Source organism: Oryctolagus cuniculus, chromosome 1 (assembly GCF_964237555.1).
Source record: "Oryctolagus cuniculus chromosome 1, mOryCun1.1, whole genome shotgun sequence".
Taxonomy (NCBI): Eukaryota; Metazoa; Chordata; class Mammalia; order Lagomorpha; family Leporidae; genus Oryctolagus; species Oryctolagus cuniculus.
This window is the reverse complement of record NC_091432.1, coordinates 153,399,188-153,424,535: the sequence shown is the minus strand read 5'-3', so window position 1 is coordinate 153,424,535 and position 25,348 is coordinate 153,399,188. Positions and strand designations below refer to the sequence as shown.

General features: G+C 40.1%; 1 protein-coding gene across 10 annotated transcripts in view; it reads right to left on the bottom strand.

The window, feature by feature from the left end:
- PRUNE2 (prune homolog 2 with BCH domain) overlaps nt 1-25,348 on the bottom strand; it is a 316,953-nt gene that overhangs the window by 239,078 nt on the left and 52,527 nt on the right. For all 10 annotated transcript variants that reach the window (XR_011379490.1, XR_011379489.1, XR_011379488.1 and 7 more), the window contains exons 2-4: nt 13,999-14,103; nt 10,934-11,136; nt 9,870-10,033 (exon numbers count right to left, since the gene is read on the bottom strand). Coding sequence is in view for 7 of the 10 variants with exons in the window: in XM_051858798.2 (XP_051714758.1) it covers nt 9,870-10,033; nt 10,934-11,136; nt 13,999-14,103 (472 nt within the window). In the remaining 3 variants the exon portion in view is untranslated. The remainder of the gene's footprint in view (nt 1-9,869; nt 10,034-10,933; nt 11,137-13,998; nt 14,104-25,348) is intronic.

Below are 25,348 nucleotides of genomic sequence, written 5' to 3'. Positions count from 1 at the left end.
CTGGTGATTTTTTGTTTCAAAACAGCTTTTATGGGCTTCTTCTTTTTGTTTTTAAAAAAGTATCCCCAGACATACCCTCCTCCGATACACCTATTATCCATCGCAGTACATACATCTGGGGTTTGCAAATGCCTTACTCATTCTGAAAAACTCATTATTCTTTAGAGAATTTCTGACATTTTTGTTGGCACATGGGGAGAAAAAGGGATAAAAAACAGAGATGAACATAAGAGACACAGAGGACATGAAAATATGTCTAACAGATAGCGAGACACTTCAAAAAGTTTGTGGAAAATTGAATTAAGAGATAAATTTCTTCTGGCACAAAAAAAGTTTAAAAAAAAGATTTTTCATAATATGCATTTTCCATGAACTTCTGAAGACCCCTAATATGTGACAGTTTACCTTGGCAAGAAGACAGAGAGTGCTGCTGATGAAATATTTTAAAAGGCAATGAATGGGTACACTAGGTTTTCAAAGTTAATGGAAGACATTAGTTTTAACATTCAAGGAAAACTAAAAACCTAGGTTAGGACAAAAGAACAAAGAAAAACATCAATAGGTACATGTTAATAAAGCAGCTAAATATTATACAGAAAGAAAAATTATATCAAGCAGAAAAAGATGTTGCTGTGTGTGGGGAGCAACTGAGACTAGACTAAGTTACTGGAATTAAGACTTATTCTATGCATCTGCTCTCCCACAATATGGCGCTGAGAGGGAGCAGGCAACCTCTACACAGCTGCCTCATCAGTTTGACTGATAAGCTGCAGGAGCTGATGCTGCTCCTGATTGGAGGAGAGCAGGTGCTCGGCGTGTGGGTAGCAGAGCATGGATTGGTGCAAGAGGACTATAAAGGAGGAGAGAGACAACATGCACCGGGAACATCTGAAGGAACACCTGAGCAGCCCCCGAGAGAGCCGGCCGGTGGTGTGCCGCTCGTCCGCGGAAGCGGGGAAAGCAGCGGGGCGGGGCGGGGCGGGGCCGGCAGCTAACCCAGGATGGCGTCATTCCTCCGCGAGTGAGGGACCGGCAGCTAACCTGGGAAGAGCCGGGCAGAAAGAACAGGGCAGGGTCTGGTGTCGTTCCTCCACGAATGGGGGACCGACAGCTGTGAAAGGAACCATAATAAGATTGAGACTGACTTCTCATCTAAAATGATGAAAGCCAGAAGACAATAGGATTGTGTCTTCAAAATGCTGATGTAATATAACCACCTATCTAGAATTCCATACTGAATGAAAATAAAGTTAAAATAAATACATTTTCAGGGAAAAAAAAGCCCTAGAAGTTCATGCCACAAGAAGGCCTACACTAAAAGAAATCATAAAGGTAAAAGAAAGTTATTCCATATCAAAGCAAAAAAAAAAACTCATCATAAATGATACACTTGTTCACGCAAAAAAAAAAAAAAACAAACAAAAAACAAAAAAACCTCAGTGTATAAATGAACAAAGAATAGTAAGTAAATTTAGCACATTTACTGCATTTAAGATCAGTAACACAAGGCCAGTGCCGCGGCTCACTAGCCTAATCCTCCGCCTTGTGGCGCCAGCACACCGGGTTCTAGTCCCAGTCGGGGCGCCAGATTCTGTCCTGGTTGCCCCTCTTCCAGGCCAGCTCTCTGCTGTGGCCAGGGAGTGCAGTGGAGGATGGCCCAAGTGCTTGGGCCCTGCACCCCATGGGAGACCAGGAGAAGTACCTGGCTCCTGCCATCGGATCAGTGCGGTGCACTGGCCAGCCGCAGCGTGCCAGCCGCGGCGGCCATTGGAGGGTGAACCAATGGCAAAGGAAGACCTTTCTCTCTCTCTCTCTCTCTCTCTCTCACTGTCCACTCTGCCTGTCAAAAAATAAAAAATAAATAAAAAATAAAAATAAAAAAGATCAGTAACACAAAATCCTTGTATTTTTAAAATAATTACAAATAATTAAAATCTAATTTAAAAAATTTTTAATTGCAATGACATCAAAACAGATAACACTTACAAATACATTTCACACACACACACAAAACTATCTAGCTTACAGTCCAATCAAGAATCTAGTCCTTTTTAAAAACATATATAAAATAGAAAACAATGATCAGATATTAATCTTACAGGGGCCAGCACTGTAGTGCAGCACAGCGGGTTATGCTACCATTTGCAACATCAACATTTCATAGTGGAGTGCTGGTTCTAGTACTGGCTTCTCTCTTCAGATTCAGCTCCCTGCTGATTCTGCTAATGCATCTGGGAAAGCAGCAGAAAATGGTCCAAGTACTTGGTCCCCTGCCACCCACGTGAGAGACCTGGATGATGGAGTTCCTGGCTCTTGGTTTCAGTTTGGACCAGTTCCAGCCTTTGTGACCAATTGAAGAATGACCCAGTGGATGGAAGATCTCTCTCTCTCTCTCTCTCTCTCTTTCCTCCCCTCCCTTCCTGTCACTCTTTCAAATAAATCTTTAAAAAATAAATTAATTAATCTAACAGATACATTAAACAGAGTCCTACAGAGTAACTGAATGAAGAGACTTCTGACATTGGCTATTAGGTTTGACTTCACAATTAGAAAGGAGGAAAACTAACTCAAAAACGTGACCTCTGGAGGACAGGCTTGTGGCACTAGCATCCCACGTCAAAGTGCTAGTTTGACTTCTGGATGCTCTGTTTCTCATCCACCTGCCTACAAATATGTCTGAGAAGGCAGAGGAACATGATCCAAGTGCTTGGGCCCCTGCCATCCACTTTGGAGACCCAAATGAAGTTCCTGGCTGTGCCTTTGGCCTGGTGCAGCCTGGCTGTTGTGGCCATTTGGGAAGTAAACCAACAAATGGCAAATCAATTTCTCTCTCTCTCTCAAATCTTTAAAAAAGAAAGAAGCATACTGTGCTCCTATTTGTTTTAAATTATTTATTTTCAATTAGTTTGGAAGGCTGAGAGGCAGAACGAGACAGAGCTCACTCCCCCAAATACCTGCAACAGCCAGGGCTGGATCACGGCAAATCCAGGAGCCTGGAACTCAGCTTAGGTCACCCCACAGGTGGCAGAGACTCAAGTCCCTGAGCTATCATCTGCCAATTTCCCGAGTATGCATTAGCAGTAATGCTGGAGGGGAAGCAGAGGAGCTAGGACTTGAACCAGGCACTCCAATATTGTATGCAAGCATCCCAAGTGGCATCGCAACCACTGACCCAAACGTCTGCCCCCTGGTTTGTTTTTACTGCATTGAAAAAACTATGGCTCTGCTTTATCCCAGGAATTATATAAGGCAAATTTTCTACCTCACATGAGAAATCCACTTAATCACATTCTCCATTAAATATTAGTGTCAGAACAAACAAGAACCAACGATATCACTCAGCAAATTCAAACCTATTTTTGTAGGGAATGTGGAATTATTCCCAGCAAATTCAGAAAAGAAAATAGCTGAAATAAACTATAAACTATAACACCTGAAAGTATACCCTAGCTATTCATAGACAGGAAAGGAAGGCGGGGACAGAATTAATAAGCAAGCGATAAAGAAAACAATTATCATGAAACAGTAACAAACATTTTGTTCCATTAGCAAAAAAATCCCCCACAATATTCTTTGTTTAAAAGAATAGGGAAGTGAAGCACCTCTTGCCAACAGCAATTGCAGTGCATTAATATTAAACATGACCTAATGAAGTCAGAAGCTGTTTGGGGAAAACATTCAGCACAGTAAAGGCAGATTTTGCATGATAAACTCATAATAGAAAAGAAGGGATTTAAACCTCTTTTCTCCTTTCACCTGGGATTGATTTTTTTTCATACAGAAATAAAAAATTAAAGAATGAGTAAGAGAAAGAGGGAGGCAGAAAGGAAAGAGAAGAAGGGAGAAAAAGGAAATAAAACTTGACTCATGTTTTTGTCTGAAAAGGTACAAAAAGAAGCACAATATTTAAGTGCTTAACACTGTCATACATTTAAAATGTCTGAACTTAAGAACAAGGCTGATCTTTGTGCAGTGGGAGAATTAACGACACTCAGAGGTGGAGGAATCATTTTTGCCCTATATGCAGCAGAAAAAATCATTTCTTTTCTACCCCCCAGTAACTTCCTAAGCAAAACAGTTTTTTTCTTCCTAAGCAGAGTGGGTGGTGATGTCATTCCCTTAGGATTTTGTAACCATTTCAGGACAGAGATGATTCAGTGTTTGGGCAAGAGAGAAAAAAATACTTGGCTCTGGTCTTTTCTTATTTGACCTCCTTAAAAGGATCTGTTTGAAGCTGTTAATCCAGGCTACTAAAATAGCCAGCAACCATTCTTTATGAAAGGTCAAATGGAACTGCCATAAGAAAAGAGTTTGTTTTTAAAAACCCAGGTCACAGTTTTCCACTTAGTCAAAGCACAGCACAGTTGCTGGTATTTCCCTCTTTGTTTTGTGGCTTCTGTCAAGGCACACACAAATACATGTGAAAGGTCACTTGGGTAGAACAGTCTTGACTCCAGTGTGCTTGGTCATCAGTGGCTGAAATCTCATTGTCAGCTGATTCCTGGACACACACACACTCACACACACACACACACACACACACACACACACACAGAGTGATGATTCAGCTATTTAATGGATCTTAAATTTGGCAAGAGTCTTCTAGTCCACATCTCTAAGGAAATAAAAGAATACAGGTTGGAGAGCTTGGCAGGTCTGTAATTGTTTGCTTTTGGCACAAACCCAGGGCATAACCAAGCCCCAATTTCAGGCCACCACAACTGAATAATGAGACTTTAAACATATTAGAGGCAGATAAGAAGAGGGAGAAGAACACGAAGGAAAAGAAGGTGAAAAGAGGAGAAGAGAAACAAAAAAGAACCACACAGCAAACGCAGAGCCAGCAGGGAGGGGAAGGCTAAAGCAAAACCCAGGGTTCTTGAGGATCTTATCTGCATGAGTGCTTTCTTTCCTTACACGAGCGATGAGAGGGCCATGCTACAGAATTAGGTGCCTTTCCAGATGAAAGTGGGGGTCAGTAATGTGTATCCTGTATTCTGAATTTTGAGATATGCCCTGTTCAAAGACAACAGCAAGGCCTAACTACTTTAAGAAATATCAGTGTAAGAAAGCAGAATTTTGTTAGAGTCCCTGCAAAGCCTGAACACAGTTTGGCCCTGCCCAAGTCACCTGTTGACATTGACCCATAACTGTCCTTCCAAGCTCAAAGGAGATAGTGTTGGGGAGAATCTTAGAAACACAGGAGGGCATTTCTATGCTGACAATGCCACAATTACTTCTAATTAATATGCAAATGATTTTTTGCACTATCTATAAAATCAAGTTTTACCTCAATATTTGAATAAAAATATCTAGGGTGGGTGTGGCTCATGTCCCACATTGTAGAAACTGCGTTCAACTTCCAGTTCCTGATCCTGACTCCACTTTCCAGCCAATGCAGACCCTAGGAAGCAGCAGCGATGGCTCAGTAGTTGGGTACTTGACATCCCCAGGGGAGATCTGTACTGAATGCCTAGCTATCAGCTTTGGCCCCCTCTCCCAGCCATTGTGTGCATCTGGAGGGTAGACCAGCAAATAGAAGCTTGCTCGATCTCTGTCTGAATCTCTCTGTCTCTCTAACAAATAATATTTAAATTGTAAAAGTATTCCAGAATTCAAATATTTTATAGTTATAGCAGTGCTATATAAGGCTAAAAAAGATTAAAAATTGATTGAATTTAAAAATGTGCATCCTGTGGCTGGCATCATAGCACACAATGTTAAGTGCCACTTGCAATGCTGGCATCCTATTTGAGCACTGATCTGAGCCATGGTTGCTCCACTTCTGATCCAGCTCTCTGCTAATGTGCCTGGGAAAGCAGTATAAGATGGCCCAAGTACTTGAGCCCCTACTACATAAGGGGAAGACCCAGATGAAGTTCCAGGCTCTTTGCTTTGATCTGGCCCAGCCCCAGCTGCTATGGCCATTTGGGGAGTGAAGCAGTGGATAGAAGATCTCCATCTCTCTGTCTGTCTGTATCTCCTTTCTCAAATAAATAAAATCAATCTTTAAAAGTTGTATATCTTTTTTTTTTTTAATTTTTTTTTTTTTTTTTGACAGGCAGAGTGGACAGTGAGAGAGAGACAGAGAGAAAGGTCTTCCTTTGCCGTTGGTTCACCCTCCAATGGCCGCCGCGGCCAGCGCGCTGCGGCCGGCGCACCGCGCTGATCCGATGGCAGGAGCCAGGAGCCAGGTGCTTTTCCTGGTCTCCCATGGGGTGCAGGGCCCAAGCACCTGGGCCATCCTCCACTGCACACCCTGGCCACAGCAGAGAGCTGGCCTGGAAGAGGGGCAACCGGGACAGAATCCGGCGCCCTGACCGGGACTAGAACCCGGTGTGCTGGCGCCGCTAGGCGGAGGATTAGCCTAGTGAGCCGCGGCGCCGGCAAAAGTTGTATATCTTGTATTTAGAGACGTCGACACGTATAGAAAAGAAATTAGAGTGGAAAATAAGGTTATTAGGTTAAAGGTGAAACAGATTAAAGAATAAAGTTACTCAAGGGACCTCATATCCCAAGGAATGGGCAGTATCCAGCACACTGTGCATGGTTCCTGTACAAACCCCTATTGAATGTGTAGAAGGGCTAAAGTTTGGGGATTTCTATGACATAAGCAGTTGTCTTTTCAGGAACACTGAAGAGAACAACTCAGTTGTCTTTTAAAAATGAGGAACTGGTAAATGCAGACGGCTTAATGGGGGTGAAAAGGTAAAGGAAAGAATCAGCTACAGCGAGCAGGGCCTTTTACAAAGGGAAGATACTGGGGTAAAAGCAAGCTGGAGGTACAGGGAAGTAAACGGTGTCATTATGGCCATGTTAAGGTGGTGGCGCCCATGAGACATGCCTGTAAAGATGTCAAATGGGCACTGGAATGAATTCCAGAACTCTAGAGCGGGTTCATGGTCAGTGATACAGGGAGTCACAGCCTGTGTATAATAGTTAAAGTCTTGAAACTTAGTGAGGTCACCTATTGATAGCAGATTGAGAGAAACCATCTGAGGACAAAATTCTGGGATACCTCAGTACTCAGAAGTTGAGCAGAAGAGAAGTTAATAAATAAGACTGAGGAAACATAGACCCTACATTTTGCCAGTTCGGAACACATCGAAGAATATGAATTGCTTTTTCAGCATACTGGGGCACACTTACGATCTTCCTCGGGACCTAATGGAACTAATTCCTTTGCCCACCTGAATGGGTGTACAGCATAGCATGCCCTAGGATATGTGCATGAGAATGGAAAGCAAGGAACAATCAACTTGGTTCATAATAAATTCAGGTGTTTTTTGGTTTTTTTTTGGCACAAAGTTTCTAACAATGTATTCTCCACTGAGATCTAATTATGATGCTTTTAAAGATTCTTTCATGTCTCTGTTGTAAATATTCAGTCTCATGACATCTGGAAACAGATATTTTCTAAAGTTCTTTATGGCAAAGGTGCACATAAAACTTTCGTGTTCTTGCAAGACCTAGAGGAATACATAAACACTCATTCTAGAAATGTGTCACACGAATGACTATTTAGAGCACCCCCAAAATACTAAGCAGCTACTTACAAAGAGACCCTTTGGAGAATTACCCATGTTGTGAAGGTGAAGAATGCTGAAGTTATTTATAGAAATATAAAAAACAAGTGCTTTTAGGTTTGGTGTTAATACATGATTAGGAAACTACAAAATCTAAGTTTGAGTTGAGTTAATGGAGAACCATTTGATTCAGTTATTTTCTTATTCTCACAAAACAGTCGGGAGTTTTTAAAAATTGGCCTGGTGCCCAGAAACACACTTTACCTGTGAATACCTGAGTTACCTCTTTACAGCCAGACTCATGGGATCACCATTCTTTAGTTCTCCTTCCCAAAGCTGTTCAGTGGCTTTCCATCTCGCCTGCACATTCACATCCACACACCTATGCACACACTCAGACCCTGGCCGAAGTCTCCACTGGAGTGAGCCACCTAACAGCTTGGATGGTCCTGGATCCAGCGAATTCATCTGCCTCTCTCATGACAGGGCTGGCAGTCATCACAGCTGGAGACTCTCCATCCTTTCATATTCTAGCTTCCAAGTGACAAGTAAAGGACGCCTACTCTCTACCAGCTTCCTCATGCCACTTTAAGCCTGATCTTAAAAAGCCTTTCTGATACTAAGAAAAACCAAGACCCTTTACCTTAGCTATCACCAAGGTTAACAACAAAACATCTGCATCTCTTTTAGATTCCCTAGAATCTTAATATCAACAGCAGCAGCAATAACAACAAAGTCACATCTTCATGCCAGTGAATTACAGTTTCCTGCTATTTTACTACTTCCAGAAAATTATGATGACAAGCTGACCGTTGACTATATTTCTTCCCTACCAAATAACACATGTATGTTTTCAAACAATAAACCAAACTTCTTAGTTTGTCAGATATTGAAAAAAAAATCCTTTCCAGGCTTCCCCAAGCACACTTGCACTGTCAGACAACTCCCTTCTTGGTTGAGATCCGCACTGCCTTTTGGTGCCCAGCTTTTCTGTCACAACACATGGCTGTGCTTAGTTTAGTTGAGAGCATGGTGTCCGATGCAGCATTTTTGCAGGCATCTATCACTTTGAAGTATTTAAGGCAGTATTTAGCATTAGTTCTAAAACTTTTATTGGAACTATATAACTCTTGAACTTTTTCCCTAAGATAAGGCAGAGGTAGAGACAGAGAAAAGGAACGAAAGAGTTCTTAAAAGCATTGAGTCAACACAGTATTGGTCTCCTCCTTTTTGAATTTTTTCAGTCTGTTCACCACTCTTTTCTACTTTTCTGTGTTAAATGTTTCTGAGGAGAAAAAACTCCCATGTATACTTTGTTCAACCCACATTGCTGAGAGAGAAAGAAAAAGCTTCACACAAAATCCAGAATTTCTGTGGTAATTTTGTGGCACCAAAGTTGACTGGTAATTTCTAGCATGAAAATCACTCTTTGAAAGCAGTATGTTGGAAAAAGAAGGAGATTGGGGGATGCAGTCATCTCTTGGTGTCTGCTGGGGCCATTGGTTCCAGGACTCCTGTGAATATCGAAGTCCAAGGACGCTCAGGTGCCTCGTGTCGAATGGCAAATAGTGTTCCCAGAGAACCTACACACATCCTCCTGCATACTTTAAATGATCTCTGGATTACTTATATACCTAATATAATGTAAATGATATGTAAATAATTGTTGTACTGGATGATTTAGGGAGTAATCACAAAAGTGTGTATTTTCAGTAGAGACACAACTTCTGTTACATTTTCTGTCTAATCGATTGAACCCACAGACATGGAGGCCATGGATGTGAAGCCCTGATGACTTGAGGCCCCAACCCTCAAAACAGGCTCTATGAAGATGGGCCATGCCACAAGATGAAGGACACAGGAAGTGACTCTAAAACACCTGACAGCGAATCCCCACAGGGAAAGGTGTGTATTTTGCCATCCAAAGAGTATTCTATAAACCAAGCATGTATAAGTAGCAGAAGATATTTCCACACAAGAACGTGGAATTCTGGTTCACATTCCCACCGTCTCCGGGCGAGAATCACCTCCGGAAGCTATTAACACAGCCGGGGGACGGCGGAGCCGCTCCTGCTCCCCCACAGAGGCGCAGCCGTGCCATTTAATATTCTTGTCTAGTGAGACGGCAAAGGCCCTTCGTGCCTGTTTTTAAATGCACATTTTTAATATTCAATATAATGCTACTCTTTAACAAACCCTTTACTCCCTGCGTCTCTGATGAAGCTTCCCGTGGTCTTGAAAGGGATTGTTAAGCCAAGAATGGATCGTACTCTTTCCGCATGAGCAGATCGAGAGACACTCCATTACGCCTTCCAGTATTTAATAGAAAGAGCCATCTCTCACCTCTGAGGAGATGAGCCAGTTGCTCGGTGACGAGCTCAGGAGCCTCGCGGAGAAGCTCTTTCAGCACGAGCGAAGAGGAGGGCTCCCGGAACTCCACGCCAGCGTCATTCTGCTCCGCCGGATTAATGACTTTGACAACCGCAGATTCTAAAGTTTTGTCCTCACTGGAGGAGAGGAAGAGAAAGAGGTAGGGTGTGTTCCGACTGTTCAGAAGTCGTTCCTCTCTGCTCCCACACAAATGACTTCCTCTCAATAGCAAGAGAGAGTAAACACACGTGACTGAGAAGAGTAGAATTTTGTTCTATGGCTTTTCATATTTTATTTATCAACGAATTACCTCCCCAAGAGTCTTAGAATAACGTCACACTTAAGCAGCTCTGTCTCTTGTTTCACCATTGGAAAATAATATAATAGCTGGTATTTATTGAGTTGTCACTACATGCCAGATACTTTAGGTGTGTTATATTTTACACTATAAAATGATCCTACAGGCGCCAGTGCTGTGGCATTGTGGGTTAAGCTGCACCTGCAATGCCGACATCACATATGGGTGCCAGTTCAGACCTGGCTGCACTGCTTCCAATCCAGCTGCCTGCTAATGTGTCTGGAAAAGCAGTCGACAAGGGCCCAGCTACTTGGGCCCCTACACCCATTTGGGAGACCCAGAGGAAGCTCCTGGCTCCCAGCTCTGGAGCAGTCAATCTCCAGTCATTTTGGCCATTTAAGGAGTGAATCAGTGCATGGAAGATCTCTCTCTGTAACTCTGCTTTTCAAATAAGCAAATATTTTTTTTTTTAAAAAAATGTGAAATGCTTTAAAACTAGGTTGATCAATTTTATAAGTACTTTCCACTTTCAAATGTCATATTTGAAATGCAAAAAATAAAAAAGGATTGGAATTTCATAAATTTTCACAAATTTTCAAATAAGTAAAAAAAAGACATTCCATTGCTCTGAAATCCTCTATTTTTAGTAAATCCCCTTACAAAAATCCTGAATGAGGCGACACTTTGCCCAGAACCTTAATTAAGTGATCAAACTCCAAAGAACCTCATCAAGTCTTACCTTGCCAGGACACTGATGCCAACAAGTGTGATAGACAGCTTCCCTTCATCATTTAGCTGATGAAGATTAATTTCATCTCGGAATATGTGGAATGATTCGGAGATATTTAACTCTTCTAAAATAAACCTTGTCTCAGTGAAGTAGCTGAATTCGGTTCTGGGTATATTCAGCACTGGCAAACAGAGAACCCCAGGAGGACTGACCTACCAAAACAAAAGTTGACTGCATCATTCCACACACACACAAACAAAAAATATAACTGCGTTTTCTCAAACTCAGGGTAACTGCTATACAGAATGTCAGTCTGCTGGCCTCACTAAGCCACCTGACATTCCATAACCAAATTTTCCTGAACTCACTTAATAGAGCATGAACTGCTGCTAAGTGGCCCCTAATAAGTTTAACCTCTTGTTACTCTGTTGGAACTTCTCATGTCTTACTTAAAATATTTGACGTCTCACTTCAACCCCTCCACAATTTAAATAGATAGACAGATAGATAGATAGATATAGCCATTTTCCTCTTCACGGGCAACAAACTCACATGTCTTTATGGAATAATTGATGCAGGTCAGATGGAGACTGCAGTGACACAGGGAGGTACTCACATCCCATCTAAATGGGATGCCTACCACTCTCCACTCTGCTCCAGCGAATTGCTTATGCAGACTCAGGTCTGATGTAGTTAAATCTTTCAATTAATCAATAGTTAATCTTTCAGTTACTCAAAAGTAGCTAAATATCTAGATTTTGGAGTATTATCTGTGATGTTAAATTGTTACAATTAATTTTAAAAATTCAAAACAATCTGTAGATTCATATTTGAGCTAAACTCAGCCTACAGATTACCAGATCGTGATCTCTTATGATTTCTTATAAAAATTTTTTTAAGATAAACTTCTTATTAGAAGGCTTATGACAACTAAGGGGAACAGGAGATGGGTAGGAGTTAAAGAATTCCAGATTCGCAATCTTCTATAGGAATTTTTTAAAGGCGATTTATAAAATTACTTTGCATATATAGCAATAAACTATCACTGAAAGAATGCGTGGTTTGGTAACAGTGACATTTTGCATATTGTAGATGGCCTTTGTTCTCAGATTACCACCGGCTTTCACGTGAGAATAGTGTATATTTAGTCATCTATCTGTCTCCCCTATCCAGCATCAAGATAGCAGAACTTTTTGACTCCTTGGTTCAGTTATATCTCCTAGTTCATAAAAGGTTATTGCATTTAATAAACATTCATTGAATGAAATGAATGAATGACTCAGAGCCACTGCATACAAAGTACAAAACCACTCCACCAAAGTGGTGTCTCTCTCACCTGTTATGCTAATGTTGAATCACAATTGCATGATAGTCATTAGCAATTTTTGTATGTCAACTTATTTTTCCTAATTGAGAGTTTTATATTTGACTCCACATGAGAGAAGAATCAGTACACAAGTCAGGAGCGTGTAACCTGAGCCCAGCCTCGCAGAACCTATCCTCAAGTTGGGAGTCTGAAGAACTAGGTTCTAGCCCCAGACTCTGCAGTGTGATTTTGAGAAAGCCATTTTCCTCTCTGAGCCTCAGATTCTCTTATGTGTAGAATGGGGCTCATCTACTAAAGTGAGAATGATTTAAATGGGGTCATATGCGAGAAGCTGCAGAGCTTGGTACTTATCCCATTTGTTAATATTCTGAGACAGTAGCCAGCTTCTTGGCTAGGGGAGGGTTGTTAAATGGAGATGCAGACCACCAGTAGGGGATCATAGCCTGCTAAACTAAGAGAAAGACACAGAACTATAACGAAATTCCTAGCATGCAATCCCTCAGCGATTCCACATTTGTCTCCATGCTGAGTGGCAAGTCTTCAAATAAGAAGAGATTTCATGTATCTCTTTGTTTTTATCTATTTCCTTTATCTCTCACAATTACTTTACCCACCCATTTTGTTGGGTGTCACAATATTAATTTGAGGCTTTGTAGTTGTTGTTGTTGGCGTTATCATTTTTACAGAAAAGTCCACGCCGCTCTCAGTCTAAAAATCAGTCCAGTTTAGTCTACTCTATGTTCCCTAAACAGGTAACTTTTTCTCTAGAAGTCAAAAAACCCAGTTAATAGTGTTTAATATGCAAGTCTTGACACAGGCACATTTATCTCCTCATACCAGTTAATCTCTTTTGTAAAGTTCAACAAATTTTAAGATAAATTTGATACAAATCCCACATGTAGAGATTAGAATATTTTTCCCAGCATTTTTGTCAGCTGCTGCCCTAAAGCAGTTCTTGCCACCCACAGCTCATTCTGGAAGACTGGGCTTCATGTGAGTTTAAATTGCTCTAGATCAGCTATGCATACTGTCAGGAACCAAGGAACCAAGCAAAATTGAATAAAACAAATCAGACTCTGGAAAATTAAAAAATTGTGTGACATCGAAATTAGTACCTAAAAACTCATGATGTAAGCACCCAAAAGCCCATTCTTAATGGGCTGATGAATTTTACAGAATGACAATTTTAAAATAATTGAAAAGTCTCTACCACTTTTACAGGTGTATCATATGCTTCACAGCATAGAAAGATTTTCCCTCAAAGGAGATCAACATTAACTGGGAATGATCTTGCAGTTCAAAGTTAAAAGGCAAAACTAAACAGGGACTGAGAGAACACAGATTTGCCACGTAATACCTCAGTCTATGAAAATTCCAGCTAATATGCTCATCTTCATGTCATATGTTTTCTATTACCAGGGGTAAGACCGCATAACAATAATAATGAGGGAAAATAAGAAATTTTGGTCCTTTTTAAATTTTCTGAATTCCCCCAAAACAATCAGTTATTTTAAATATTTTTAATTTTTTACTTGAAAGCATGGACCTTATTGAAACATGTTCTATAAAATGAGTTGGTAAAGAAGAACTAGAAAAACACATCAGTAAATAATGACTCAATGAAGAATTATTAATCGATTATAATACTTTACTCTGCAACAGTAAATAAGAACATGAAAAATTAATGAGTTTCTTTTATTCTAGAAAATGTTTTTTCTTACAAGTTGTATAACAATTTCCCTCTTACCTTGTCCAGAAAGTAAGCATAAGTGAAGGCAGAAATGAGAGAGTCCAAGTCACACGATGTAGGTCCAATGACCACGTGGACCTTCTCCAAGCGTTTGCTTCGATTCTGAAACAAATTCAAGCGAAACATCACTGTTTCATCCTCAACAATTAACATAAAGAGGAGTTTTTCGATCATCTTTAAAATGTGCCTTGTATATATTTACGCACAATAGCAGAAAAAGTGTTAATTTATCATGAAGTGGGAACACAAAAGCTGCACAATGTGTTTAACATTCCAAAATGTTCATTCAAATTGTAAATGGTCAGGAAGAGAAAATGTGCTTTTATTAAGATTATCCACAATCTAACTTCATATAAACTAATCTCTGCGTTGTTTTTTGAGTAAAATATCCTTTTATTCTAAGGAACAGTTGCATAGCATGCTACATCATTTCCTCATATAAAATGTTCTTTTTAATTTAAGGAACAGAAAATTAACTTTTTTTTCCATACATTCCTGGCTTGTAATATAAGAAAATAAACCCACAGTTTGGTAAGAACTTATATTTCCCTGTCCATTTTTGGCAACAGGATGTTTTCTCTACATTATATTATATAATTTCATAAATAAAACTTGTAACATTTTCCTGCCTTACAGAAAGGGATGGGAGGGGTGTGAGTGGGAGGGAAATTATGGGGGGGAGGGAAGCCATTAACTGTACTTTGGAAATTTATATTTACTAAATAAAAAATTCTAAAAAAAGAGAAAGGGATATGATTAGTGCAATTGTTCTAAAATTACAAATTACAGTAGCTGCTTTTAATAAGTGTGCATGGTCACCTCTCTGGAAGAGAAATATGCTGGTGTTTTCCCCAGTTAACTCAATAGTTACCTAAAATTCTTTTATGGAAGACTGACAACCTTTTGAAACTTCCAAAGAACTAATTACTTCTAGAAAATCTCATAGTAAAACTGTTCAATATAGATGGTTGTAACATCAATTAATGCTTTATTGGATGTCAGAGATGACACAGTTGCTTTAACTTCTCTTTTTTAAAAAAAAACAGCTTTATTGATATACTATTTGTATTTCATAAAATTCACTCATGTAAAGTACATAAGTCAGTAATTTGGGGGTATTACAGTATTAATGGTTCATTTCTTTTCATTGCTACATAGGATTCCCTTATGCAGATATCCCACATTTTGTTCCTCCATTCACCAGTTGCAAATATTTGGATTGTGTGTTTTTTGTGCTGTGAACATCCACATACATGTCATTGTGTGAATGCTGGGTTTAATTTGTCTTAAGTAGGCTCCTAGGAATGATTTGCTGGTTGTATGGGAACTTTATATTTAACAAATATAGCAAATATAGCTAATATTTGTCCTAATAAGAATTGAAAGTAGAATGCTAAAACTTCTACATATTGTTATAAAATTGTCTTTTTAAGTCTATTCACTTTTCATTCAAGTATTATGAGGTTACTGTATACATTCATAGTTGTTCTATGTTCCTGATGAATTGACCTTTAATCATTATTATATGCAAGTCTGTCTTCAGTAATATTTCTTGTCTTAAAGTCTATTTTATCTGATGGTAGTATATTCATTCAGCTCTGTTATATTTTCCATTTGCTTAGTACAAATAGTCTTCAAAAAGTTCATGGAAATGAGTCTCATGAAAAAAACTACTTATGGATTTCAAATTTTGAAGGGCCAAAAGAAATATATTTTAATTCCATTTTCCATAGACTTTTTGTAGTATCCTTATACATCTTTTTTTTTATCTTTATACTTCAACCTATTTGTGTCTTTGAATCTGAGGTGTGTCTATTTTAGACAGCATATAGTTGAATTTTGATTTTTTTAAATACACTTTCAGAATCTCTGTACTTTTTGATGTTTTGATCACCTACGTATAATGCTATTGTTGAAATGCTTAGATTAATGTTTGCCACCTGGCTATTTGTTTTCTGTATGTCTTTTGTCCCTGCAACTGCCTTATTTTACATTAAATAAATATTTCTGATGTCCCATCTAAATCCTTTATTGATATACACATAACCATACATAGATGTATATGTATGTATATGCACACACAATCTTAGTGGTTGCTTTAGAAAATACAATATGCATCCTAATGATGATATTCTTTGCATTAATACTAACTTAATTCTGATAAAACATAGAAATATAGGGACTTTCCTCCACCATATCTTCATTCTCTCCTCCCTCCTTTATGCTATTCTCATATAAATCAAATCTTTGTACATTACAAAGACAATGATATAATTAATACTTTATTAATACCTTTCAAATAATAGAGAAAAATATATTGCTATCATACCTTTCAAATAAGAATAAAAATGACAAAAATGTATCTCTAAACTTCTTTATGTTAACTTAAATTTAGCCACTTCTAGTGTTCTTCATATTTTTCTTGTGGATTGAAGTTAGCAACTGGTGCTATTTCCTTCCTTTAAAAAAAAAAAGATTTATTTATTTATTTGAAAGACCAAGTTACAGAGAGGCAGAGGCAGAGGCAGAGAGAGAGGTCTTTCATCCACTGGTTCACTGGCCACAACAGCCAGATTGAGCCTATCCAACGCCAGGAGCCAGGAGCTTCTTCTGGGTCTCCCAAGTGGGCACAGGGGCCAAAGGACTTGGGCCGTCTTCCACTACTTTCCCAGGCTATAGCAGAGAGCTGGATTGGAAGTAGAGCAGCCAGGTCTCAAACCGGCACCCATATGGGATGCCAGCACTGCAGGTGCAGCTTTACCCACTAAGCCACAGCACCAGCCCCGCTCTTTCCTTTCAATCTGAAGAATTTTGTTCTCTATTTCTTATAAGACAGATTATTGTGAGCAACAAATTCTTTCCTATTGTTATTTAGGGATAACTTCATTTTTGTGTAGCAGGACTCTGAGGCCCGGGTGGCCGTGCGTATGAAACATGATACCAAGGCCTCTTAACAGGAAAGTCTTTTATTATGCCGACATAAGGCCCAGGTGAAATTTCTCACCCAAAATTCTGAGCCCCAAACAAAAAGGAGTATTGTTTTCATGCATACTGAGCCTTCTGCTGTCTGGCAAGGGTTAACATCATTGCTCTGTACTAACAAGCACAACTGTTTTATAAACTGTGCTGTCTAGGTAAGGATAAACATGAAAAGCTTCCAGAATTCTCTTCACACCTGGATACAGCAATGGGACCCTATTAACATGAGCCACACCATGAAACAAAGGCTGACTTTCATCTTTCATCTTAAATCTTACCTAATTTGCCAGCCTTCCCTTTGGGTGCAATAACTAGAGGAACTCTTGTGATCTCTACAGGCCAAAGCCAGCAATCACTAATTGTTTCTGGAAACCTCATAACCAGAAAAAAGCTAGTCAGATTGAAGAAGCATCAACTTTGCTTAGATTCATCAGAGAACTGAAGTCACAGGGCAAACTGCCATCCTGAAATTTGGAGAGAGAGGCAAATACAGAGGACCACAACAGAAATCAGCTTACTGAGAACACAAGTCATGGAGGCCAACAACTGGTAGAAAACACTTAAAAACAATTTTGACAAATTGCTGAGTGTGGACTATTGACTCAGGACTTTTTGTGAGGTTTAAATTCAAGAGCCTGAAAGGAAAGGCCACCACAAAACACACCAAACACTGGAGTTATGGTAATGGTTTATTGTAGGGTAGGGAAAACCTGACAGGCTACCTCCCTGTGCAAGAGAGAATAGCCTAACTTCTCTTTTTAGCACTGACTAGAAAGTCAATTTTTATACATTACATGGTGCAACCTCAACATTTTTTTAAATTTTGTGTTTTCATTTTATTTGAAAGGAAGAGTGACAGAGTGGAAAAAAAACACAGTGACAGCAATCTTACATCTATTGGTTTACTCCCCCAAATGCCTGCAACAGATTGAGTTGGCCAGGTCATAGCCAGGAGCCTGGAACTCAGTCTGTGTCTCCTTTGTGAGTGGCAGGGATCCAAACACATGAGCTATCACTTGCTGCCTCCTAGGGTGTACATTAGCAGGAAGCCATATTGGAAACAGAGTTTTAAGGACTCAAAACAGGCACTCCACTATGGAGTGTTCCCATGGGCGACATAACTGCTGCACCACACACCTGCTCCAAAAAAGCCAATTTACTTATAACATTGCTCTAAATGGCTTTAGAAAAAGTTAGGCTGATCATGATTATTTTAATTAAAATGATTTAGTTATCTCCTTATTTGCTGAACAAAGATAAAGTACTCTTTAATGACCTGGTGGGTATTTTATTAATTAATCTAAAAATCTATTATTGTTTATATAGACTTGGTAGTATCAGAGTCAGAAACAAGTAATAAACAACCAAGTTGTGTTCTCAGAAACATAATTAAATATTGAAAGGGGAAAAGGCAGAGTCAATCGTTACAGACAAGAATGGCAGGACCAATATTGCAGGTGACTCACCCAATACTTAATATGGCTAAACTGAACATATATTTTTAAAAGATATTGAGACATTGATCCTTAGTAAAACAATATGACTTAAAAGCATGGTATAAACTCTTGAAAGACAATTATAACTGTCCTACCCTATCACCACCACCAAATACAGTTTCCATTCCATCCTCTCCCAATCTCCTTCACCTAACCTCATAAACTTAGAGCTAGCTCACTTGGCTGAGTATCTTTGGGGGTTTCTTGTCCAGGCCTGGCTCTCACCCTCAAAATCAGGTTGCTTTTCCTGTGCAAGACACTCAAATATTCTAGAAGCACCCAAAGAAGTTCAGATAAATGCAATTACACTCCATTACAATGCATTAGAAAATCATATTACTGCAGGAGGCTGTTCTTCTGAGAATCTCGAAAGTCTAAATAGACATTACCTCATTTGTCTTCCCAAATCTTGTAAGGCAGACAGTCAGAAGATTAACAACACTTTTTATAGGTCAGAGGAGGCTGTGATGGAGCCAGGGTTTAAGGAGAAAAAATACATCTCATCTTGCAAGCTCAGTTCAGTGCAGATCCTGTGCAAAGCTTTGAGTGGTCTCCTTTTTTTTTTTAATTAATTTATTTATTTGAAAGTCAGAGTTACACAGAGAGAGGAGAGGCAGAGAGAGAGAGAGAGAGAGAGAGAGAGAGAGAGTTCTTCCATCCAATGGTTCACTCTCCAATTGGCCACAATGGCCGGGACTGCACCTGAAGCCAGGAGCCAGGAGCCTTCTCCGGGTCTCCCACGTGGGTGCAGGGGCCCTAGGACTTGGGCCATCCTCTACTGCTATCCCAGGCCACAGCAGACAGCTGGACTGGAAGTGGAGCAGCCGGGACTAGAACCGGCGTCCATATGGAATGCTGGCACTTCAGGCCAGGGCGTTAACCTGCTGTGTCACAGCGCTGGCCCCTGAGCGTTCTCCTTTTACCTCTCTTTTCACACTTGCTCATTTCTCTTCTGATTTTATTTTATATTTTTCCTACTGAATAAGTTCCTCCATAGTCAAGGCCTCTTCCAGTGCTGTTCACCCACATCTACCTTCCTCAGTCAATGCCCCAGTTTCCAAGCACCAACACTCTTTCCTCCTCTACCCAACTCCATCAGAATGGGCTACCCTGGTGCCTAGGCCATCAGAGACCTATTTGCCTCTTCACTAGCAATTCCAATGGAGTACTTCAGAGGTAGTGCGTTCTCCAACAAAGTTATGTGCTTTCATTTTAAAGGAACTGTTCAGAAATCATGCCACAACCTAAAAAGATGACAGAAAATTTCACCCTGCCTGAGAATGCTGGACCAGGCAAAAGACATGATAATCATGAGATACCTTTGAGGCCCATCCAAGAGCCCAAAGTGGTAAGATCAACCTCAAGATATCTTGGATGCTCACGAGTCCCCACTTCCTACCAGTAACTGCTGGTAAGATAAAACTGAAGGGCATCGAAAGGCAGATATCAGTGGTAACCACACTGAGACAGACGCGTGCTTGCTTGGAGAAATATAATTGGGAATTAGTTGTGTAGACTCACCTGTAGGTGAGGTCAAGGCATGTGCAGGGTTTGGCTCTTTAAACTGGGGTCAAGAATTATAGAGTACAGGGTCCACTCCCAAGCTTCTCACCACATACAATCTTGACAGTACAAATAGAGCCAGCAAAGGGGTCCAGTGAAGAAAAGCCTGGGGAATGACTTCAGGGATCCAGGGAAGCTAATAAGAGGCCCCTCTGGATGGCACAAGTGCTTGGGCCCTGCACCCCATGGGAGACCAGGATAAGCACCTGGCTCCTGCCTTCAGATCAGCGCGGTGCGCCGGCCGCAGCACACCGGCCGCGGCGGCCATTGGAGGGTGAACGAACGGCAAAGGAAGACCTTTCTCTCTGTCTCTCTCTCTCACTGTCCAGTCTGCCTGTCAAAAAAATAAAAATAAAAAAATTAAAAAAAAATAAGAGGCCCCTCTGGTGTAGGCTCACTCTGCAGTAATGTCCCCACCCAAAAAGATGGCAGTGAACTTGTTTCATGGAACCTGCCACAGAGTCCTGACCCAAGATGTAGTGTTCCTCTCACAGCAGGTCTGTGGGCCCCTTCCTGTCTCATCTCCACACACCCAGAGAGTCACAGATGCTCCATCTGACTGTCAACACCCCTTGATGCAGTTCAAATCAGGTTCTGGATTTTTCACACAAAATCATGACCACATAAAAATGACATCTGTCCTATTTTATTTAATCACTTTATTATTGTCACCCAACCAATAAAAATGTATTTGTGCCATGCACTGTTCTAGTCTTTGGAATACAGCAGTAAATCAAATGGACAAAAATCCTGGCCTTCATGGCACTTAAAATTTAGTGCCAGATCAGATGAACCAAATAATGAGGTGGTGATAAATGGAGAAAAAGAAATCACGAAAGAGAGGTAGAGTGTGCTGGCCTGAGGACAAATTGAAATGGTAACATTCTATTAAAGACCTGAAGTGAGGGAATAGAATCCAAGGATATCTCGGGCCAAGGGAATCACAAGTACAAAGGCCCCAGGGAGGAAGCAGACCCCGTATGTTTGACAAGTAATTGCTGCCTAAATGTGACTTTGTAAGCTCCTAACCAGGAGTGACTGGAACTGGTAGGCAAATACCCATTCCCCAGCACCAAGATAAGCACACCAAACAGCAGAAGCTCAGGAGACACATGAACCGCTGCTAATGCTCAAACCTAGAAGTGCTCAAATGCAACACAAAATGAGAAATGATGATGAGCTGAACTAGATACTTCCAAATAGATAGAACCCTTCCCTAAGCAATGTCTAAGAGAATACGGATGAACATGCCAGTGTTGTAGAGCAGTGTCTTAGCATGCTTTCAAAGTGAAATCCCATACACATCCAAAATGTGACTTGCTGATGAAGAGAACTGCCTATAAAAACGGGCGAAAACCTACATACTCAGATTCAACTGCCCCTTGGTAGGAGCAGCACTTGGCAGGCAGAAACATCTTTCGAAGCCACCCGCAGAAAACAAAAGTGGTGAGAAAGAGCTGTGCATGGTCCTGCTGCAGACTCAGGTCTTCCCAGCAGCATTTCCTTACTGCACCCTCTGAGAAACAGAACTGAAGCTTCTCCAGGCTTTGCACATCTAGCGTCTCACAGTAAGCCTTTCAATCAAGGGGATCTAATCACCTGAGCACTACGACTTCTTAACACAGCTCCCCAGTTCTCTTAGGAATTCTAGGAACATTTTTTTTCAAAACCAATGAATTGAGTTTCATGTCTGGAATATTGCAGAAAAAACCCACAGAAGTTAGAATTTCACTTTCCTCGCAGACAAAAGCAGGGTACCTTCCTTAATTCCTTTATCCCTAATTAACAAATGAAGACACAAGAAAAAAAGAAAGTCTCCTGGACTTACAGCAGGGTACTTCCTAGTTATTTCCAAAGTTAGGCTTGGAATTAAGTTAGCATTGAAGCTGCATCCTCCTTGAGTCTTCTCTAACTGCAGCTCAATGAAAGGTCCCCTTCCAGAGGCTGGCCTTGGGGTGGTGCAGAGGAGGCCTGTTCCTCCCCAGGAGCTGTGTACCTGTGACTAATACAATTCTAAGTAAGAAGGCTCTGAGGATGGACAGAGGAGACCTAACACATACAATTCTAAGTAAGAAGACTCTGAGGATGGACAGAGGAGACCTAACACACTGCTCACCTGCTAGAGGTCCCTGACACCACCCCAGTCACAGTCACCAGGCCAGCCAGGGTGGGGAGAGGAGGCACACGGTGCCACAGCCAAGCAAGCAGCAAGGGCAAAGGAAGCTGCAGAGAAGCACAGAGTAGCCTGGTCTTTCAAAGGCCAGGACGACACCCCAATCAGCTATGTCCCAGCCACATAAAGGCATCTTCTTTGTTCATTTGGTAAACAAGTGTAATGTCTCTTGGTACTGGCTCTGGGTTTAAGATGATTTTGAGAACACCTGGCCTGCTGACTTTCTAATGTCATCATTACCTGAAGAAACTCTGGGTCCTAAAGGGAGAAAAGAGTGCTGAGAGCAAAGGATATTTCCTCAACATAAAGTTAAAAAAGTGAAGAGTGAAATACTAATCACTCCATGCAAGGTTCTCAGAGTTTAGGGGTTTTTGTTGAAATCTTTCTGTCTTATCCTCTATTTTTGTTTATGTTTCTGATATGAAAATAAATATATGCCATTGCAAAAAACCAGGAGTGAAAAAATTAATAAAGTAAGAATGAACACTATGAATGTATTATGGGTTATTCTATATTTTGTTTTAAATTATTTTTGTACAGAGAAAGACTTTTATCTGCTAGTTCACTCCCTAGGCACTTACAAGGCCTAGGGGCTCAGCCAAGCCAAAGCCAGGACTCTGGAACTCAATCCAGGTCTCCTCCATAAGCTTCCTAAGCTATTACCTGCTGCTTCTCTAGGTGCACATTAGCAGGAAGCTGGAATCAGGAGCAGAGAGCCAGGTCTCAAACACAGGCACTTAAGGGATGTGGGTGTCCCAAGCGATACCCAACCACTATGCCAAATGCCTGCCCCTATTTCATATTTTAATTTATTCATATATATATATATATACTTTACAAAAATAGAATGCTTCTATTTGCACTCTTTAGATACTTTCCTTTTTCCATGACCAAAACAATAGATCTTCTTCATAGCTCAGTGGTAGCAACTGTGTGGACTTGTGTGTCTGTGTGGACATGTGTGTGTACGTGTGTGTGCTCATGTGCACCCATGTGCATGTGTAGAATTTCTGAACCCACCATAGGTGTCATTTAAAAAACATCTTTGAGTTGTGCTATGAGAAGTAATGGTACACTGTGTTTGCAAGCAGTACTTTATACTTTGAGTGTCTGTATGGGTGCAGATTGTTGAAATCTTTACTTAGTATAGAGTTGGTCTTCTGTATATAAAGTTAATTAAAAATGAATCTTAATAAAGAATGGGATCGGAGAGGGAGTAGGAAGTAAGATGGGAGTGGGGGTGGGAGGGTGGTTACGGGGGGAAAAACCACTATATTCCTAAAGCTGTACCTATGAAATTTGCATTCATTAAATAAAAGCTTTCTTTAAAAATAAATAAATAAACAATAAAAAACATCTTATATTGCCAAACAGGACATTCTGACCAACTGGCTACTCAGTCCATTTCCATTCTACAGGAATAATAAGTGGCTGGGTCAGCAGAGTTTCTACTGAGAGCAGTAAATCAGATCATGTGTGAAAAAAAAAGCATTTACCAGAATCAACAAATTTAGTACACAGAGATTTCACATTTCAATTTCTCATAAATGTCCTAATATATGGTAGACTTAAATACCTATCAAAACACACACTTGGTAGACATAAACAGACAAATTAGGAAAAGATGGGGCCATGATCCACATTGGCGGAGATGTATCCATTTACTGTTGAGAGGTTCCTTCTAACGTAAGTAGACTTCACGTCCCAGGAGTTTGTCCTCCCTGGTTTTACATCTGTATAGTCTCTCTGCCTTTCCCATGTGAGACTCAGGAGCCATAGTCTTTTTCATCCAGCCTTAGATGGACGTGCAAGTCCTTTCCTTATCTCCTTTGACCTTGTGCAGTCTGATGGCCTTTTATCAGCTTAGTCCTCCATTTTGGAGTCATTTAAAATCACTGAGGGTTAATTGAACTTTAGGAAACGCTTAGAAGAGTTTCTTTCACTAAATGATCAATGTCAAATTGGCAATTCAGAATTCTGAAGCAAGATGGATTTTTGACATAGTGGTTAAGACACCTCTTGAGATGCCCATATCCCATATTGGAGTGCCCAGGTTCAGGCTCTGCTCCTGATTCCAGCTTCCTGATAATGTGCGCCTTGGGAGGCAGCTGGTGATGGCTCAAGTGGTTGGGGCCCTGTCATCCAAGTGGAAGACCTGGATTGAGATTCCAGTTCCCAGTTTGGCCTTGACTCAGCAAGGGATGCTACAGGCATTGGAGAATGAACCAATGGATAGGAGACCTCGCTCTCTCTGCTTTCCAAATAAGCAAAATGATAAATAATAAAACTTTTAAAAGTTTTTGAAAAACTGAATAAGAGAGAAGATCTCCACTGTTCATACATAGAAACCTAGATCCATATCTCCTATAGTTTATACATAAATTAAATGTAAAAATTCACAAAGGAAAAACACTCAATTAACTTCCAGCCCCTCTTTTTTCTGATATTTCTGTGTGTTCTCCTTTACAATACTGTGATAATATTATATGTAATATTTTAGCTATGCTTTTAAATTTAGCAACATTGTAGATAATCTTCTAAAATTCTGAAATGTGAGTGTTGTGATGATTTGTGTTTGCCTTTGGAATCCCAGCTGCTGGCCTATCGCTTTGCACACAGTAGGTTCTCAATAATAATTGGAAAAGAAATGAATGAGTGAATAATTATATTTAATGGTATTCCTTAGTATGGATTACCATAATTTATTTAGCTAATCCTCTATAGCTAGAGATTTAATTTGTTTGAATTTTTAGTAATACGAATAAGGTTGCTGTGAGTATTTGGAAGAAAACACTTTTGTGTCCATCCCTAGTTATTTCTTTAAAATTAACCCTTGAATTTTAAATTTCTGAGTCACTCATAGAAAGGTTGTAGAAATTTACATTCCAATCCACAAAAAAACCTTATTCTCAACCTTCAACTGTATATTATAGCATTATCCTGTTGGTAGGTCAAATAGCACCTTAATGTTGTTTAATTTATGCTTATTATGATTTAAGGATTTAAATCATTTTTCATATGGACATAAAAACATTATAGTCTTCATAAGTTTTCCCTGTATGTCTTTTAGGATGTTTATCCTACTACTATTGATGAATAAACTATTAAAATATTATTAACATACTCAACTCTGGTA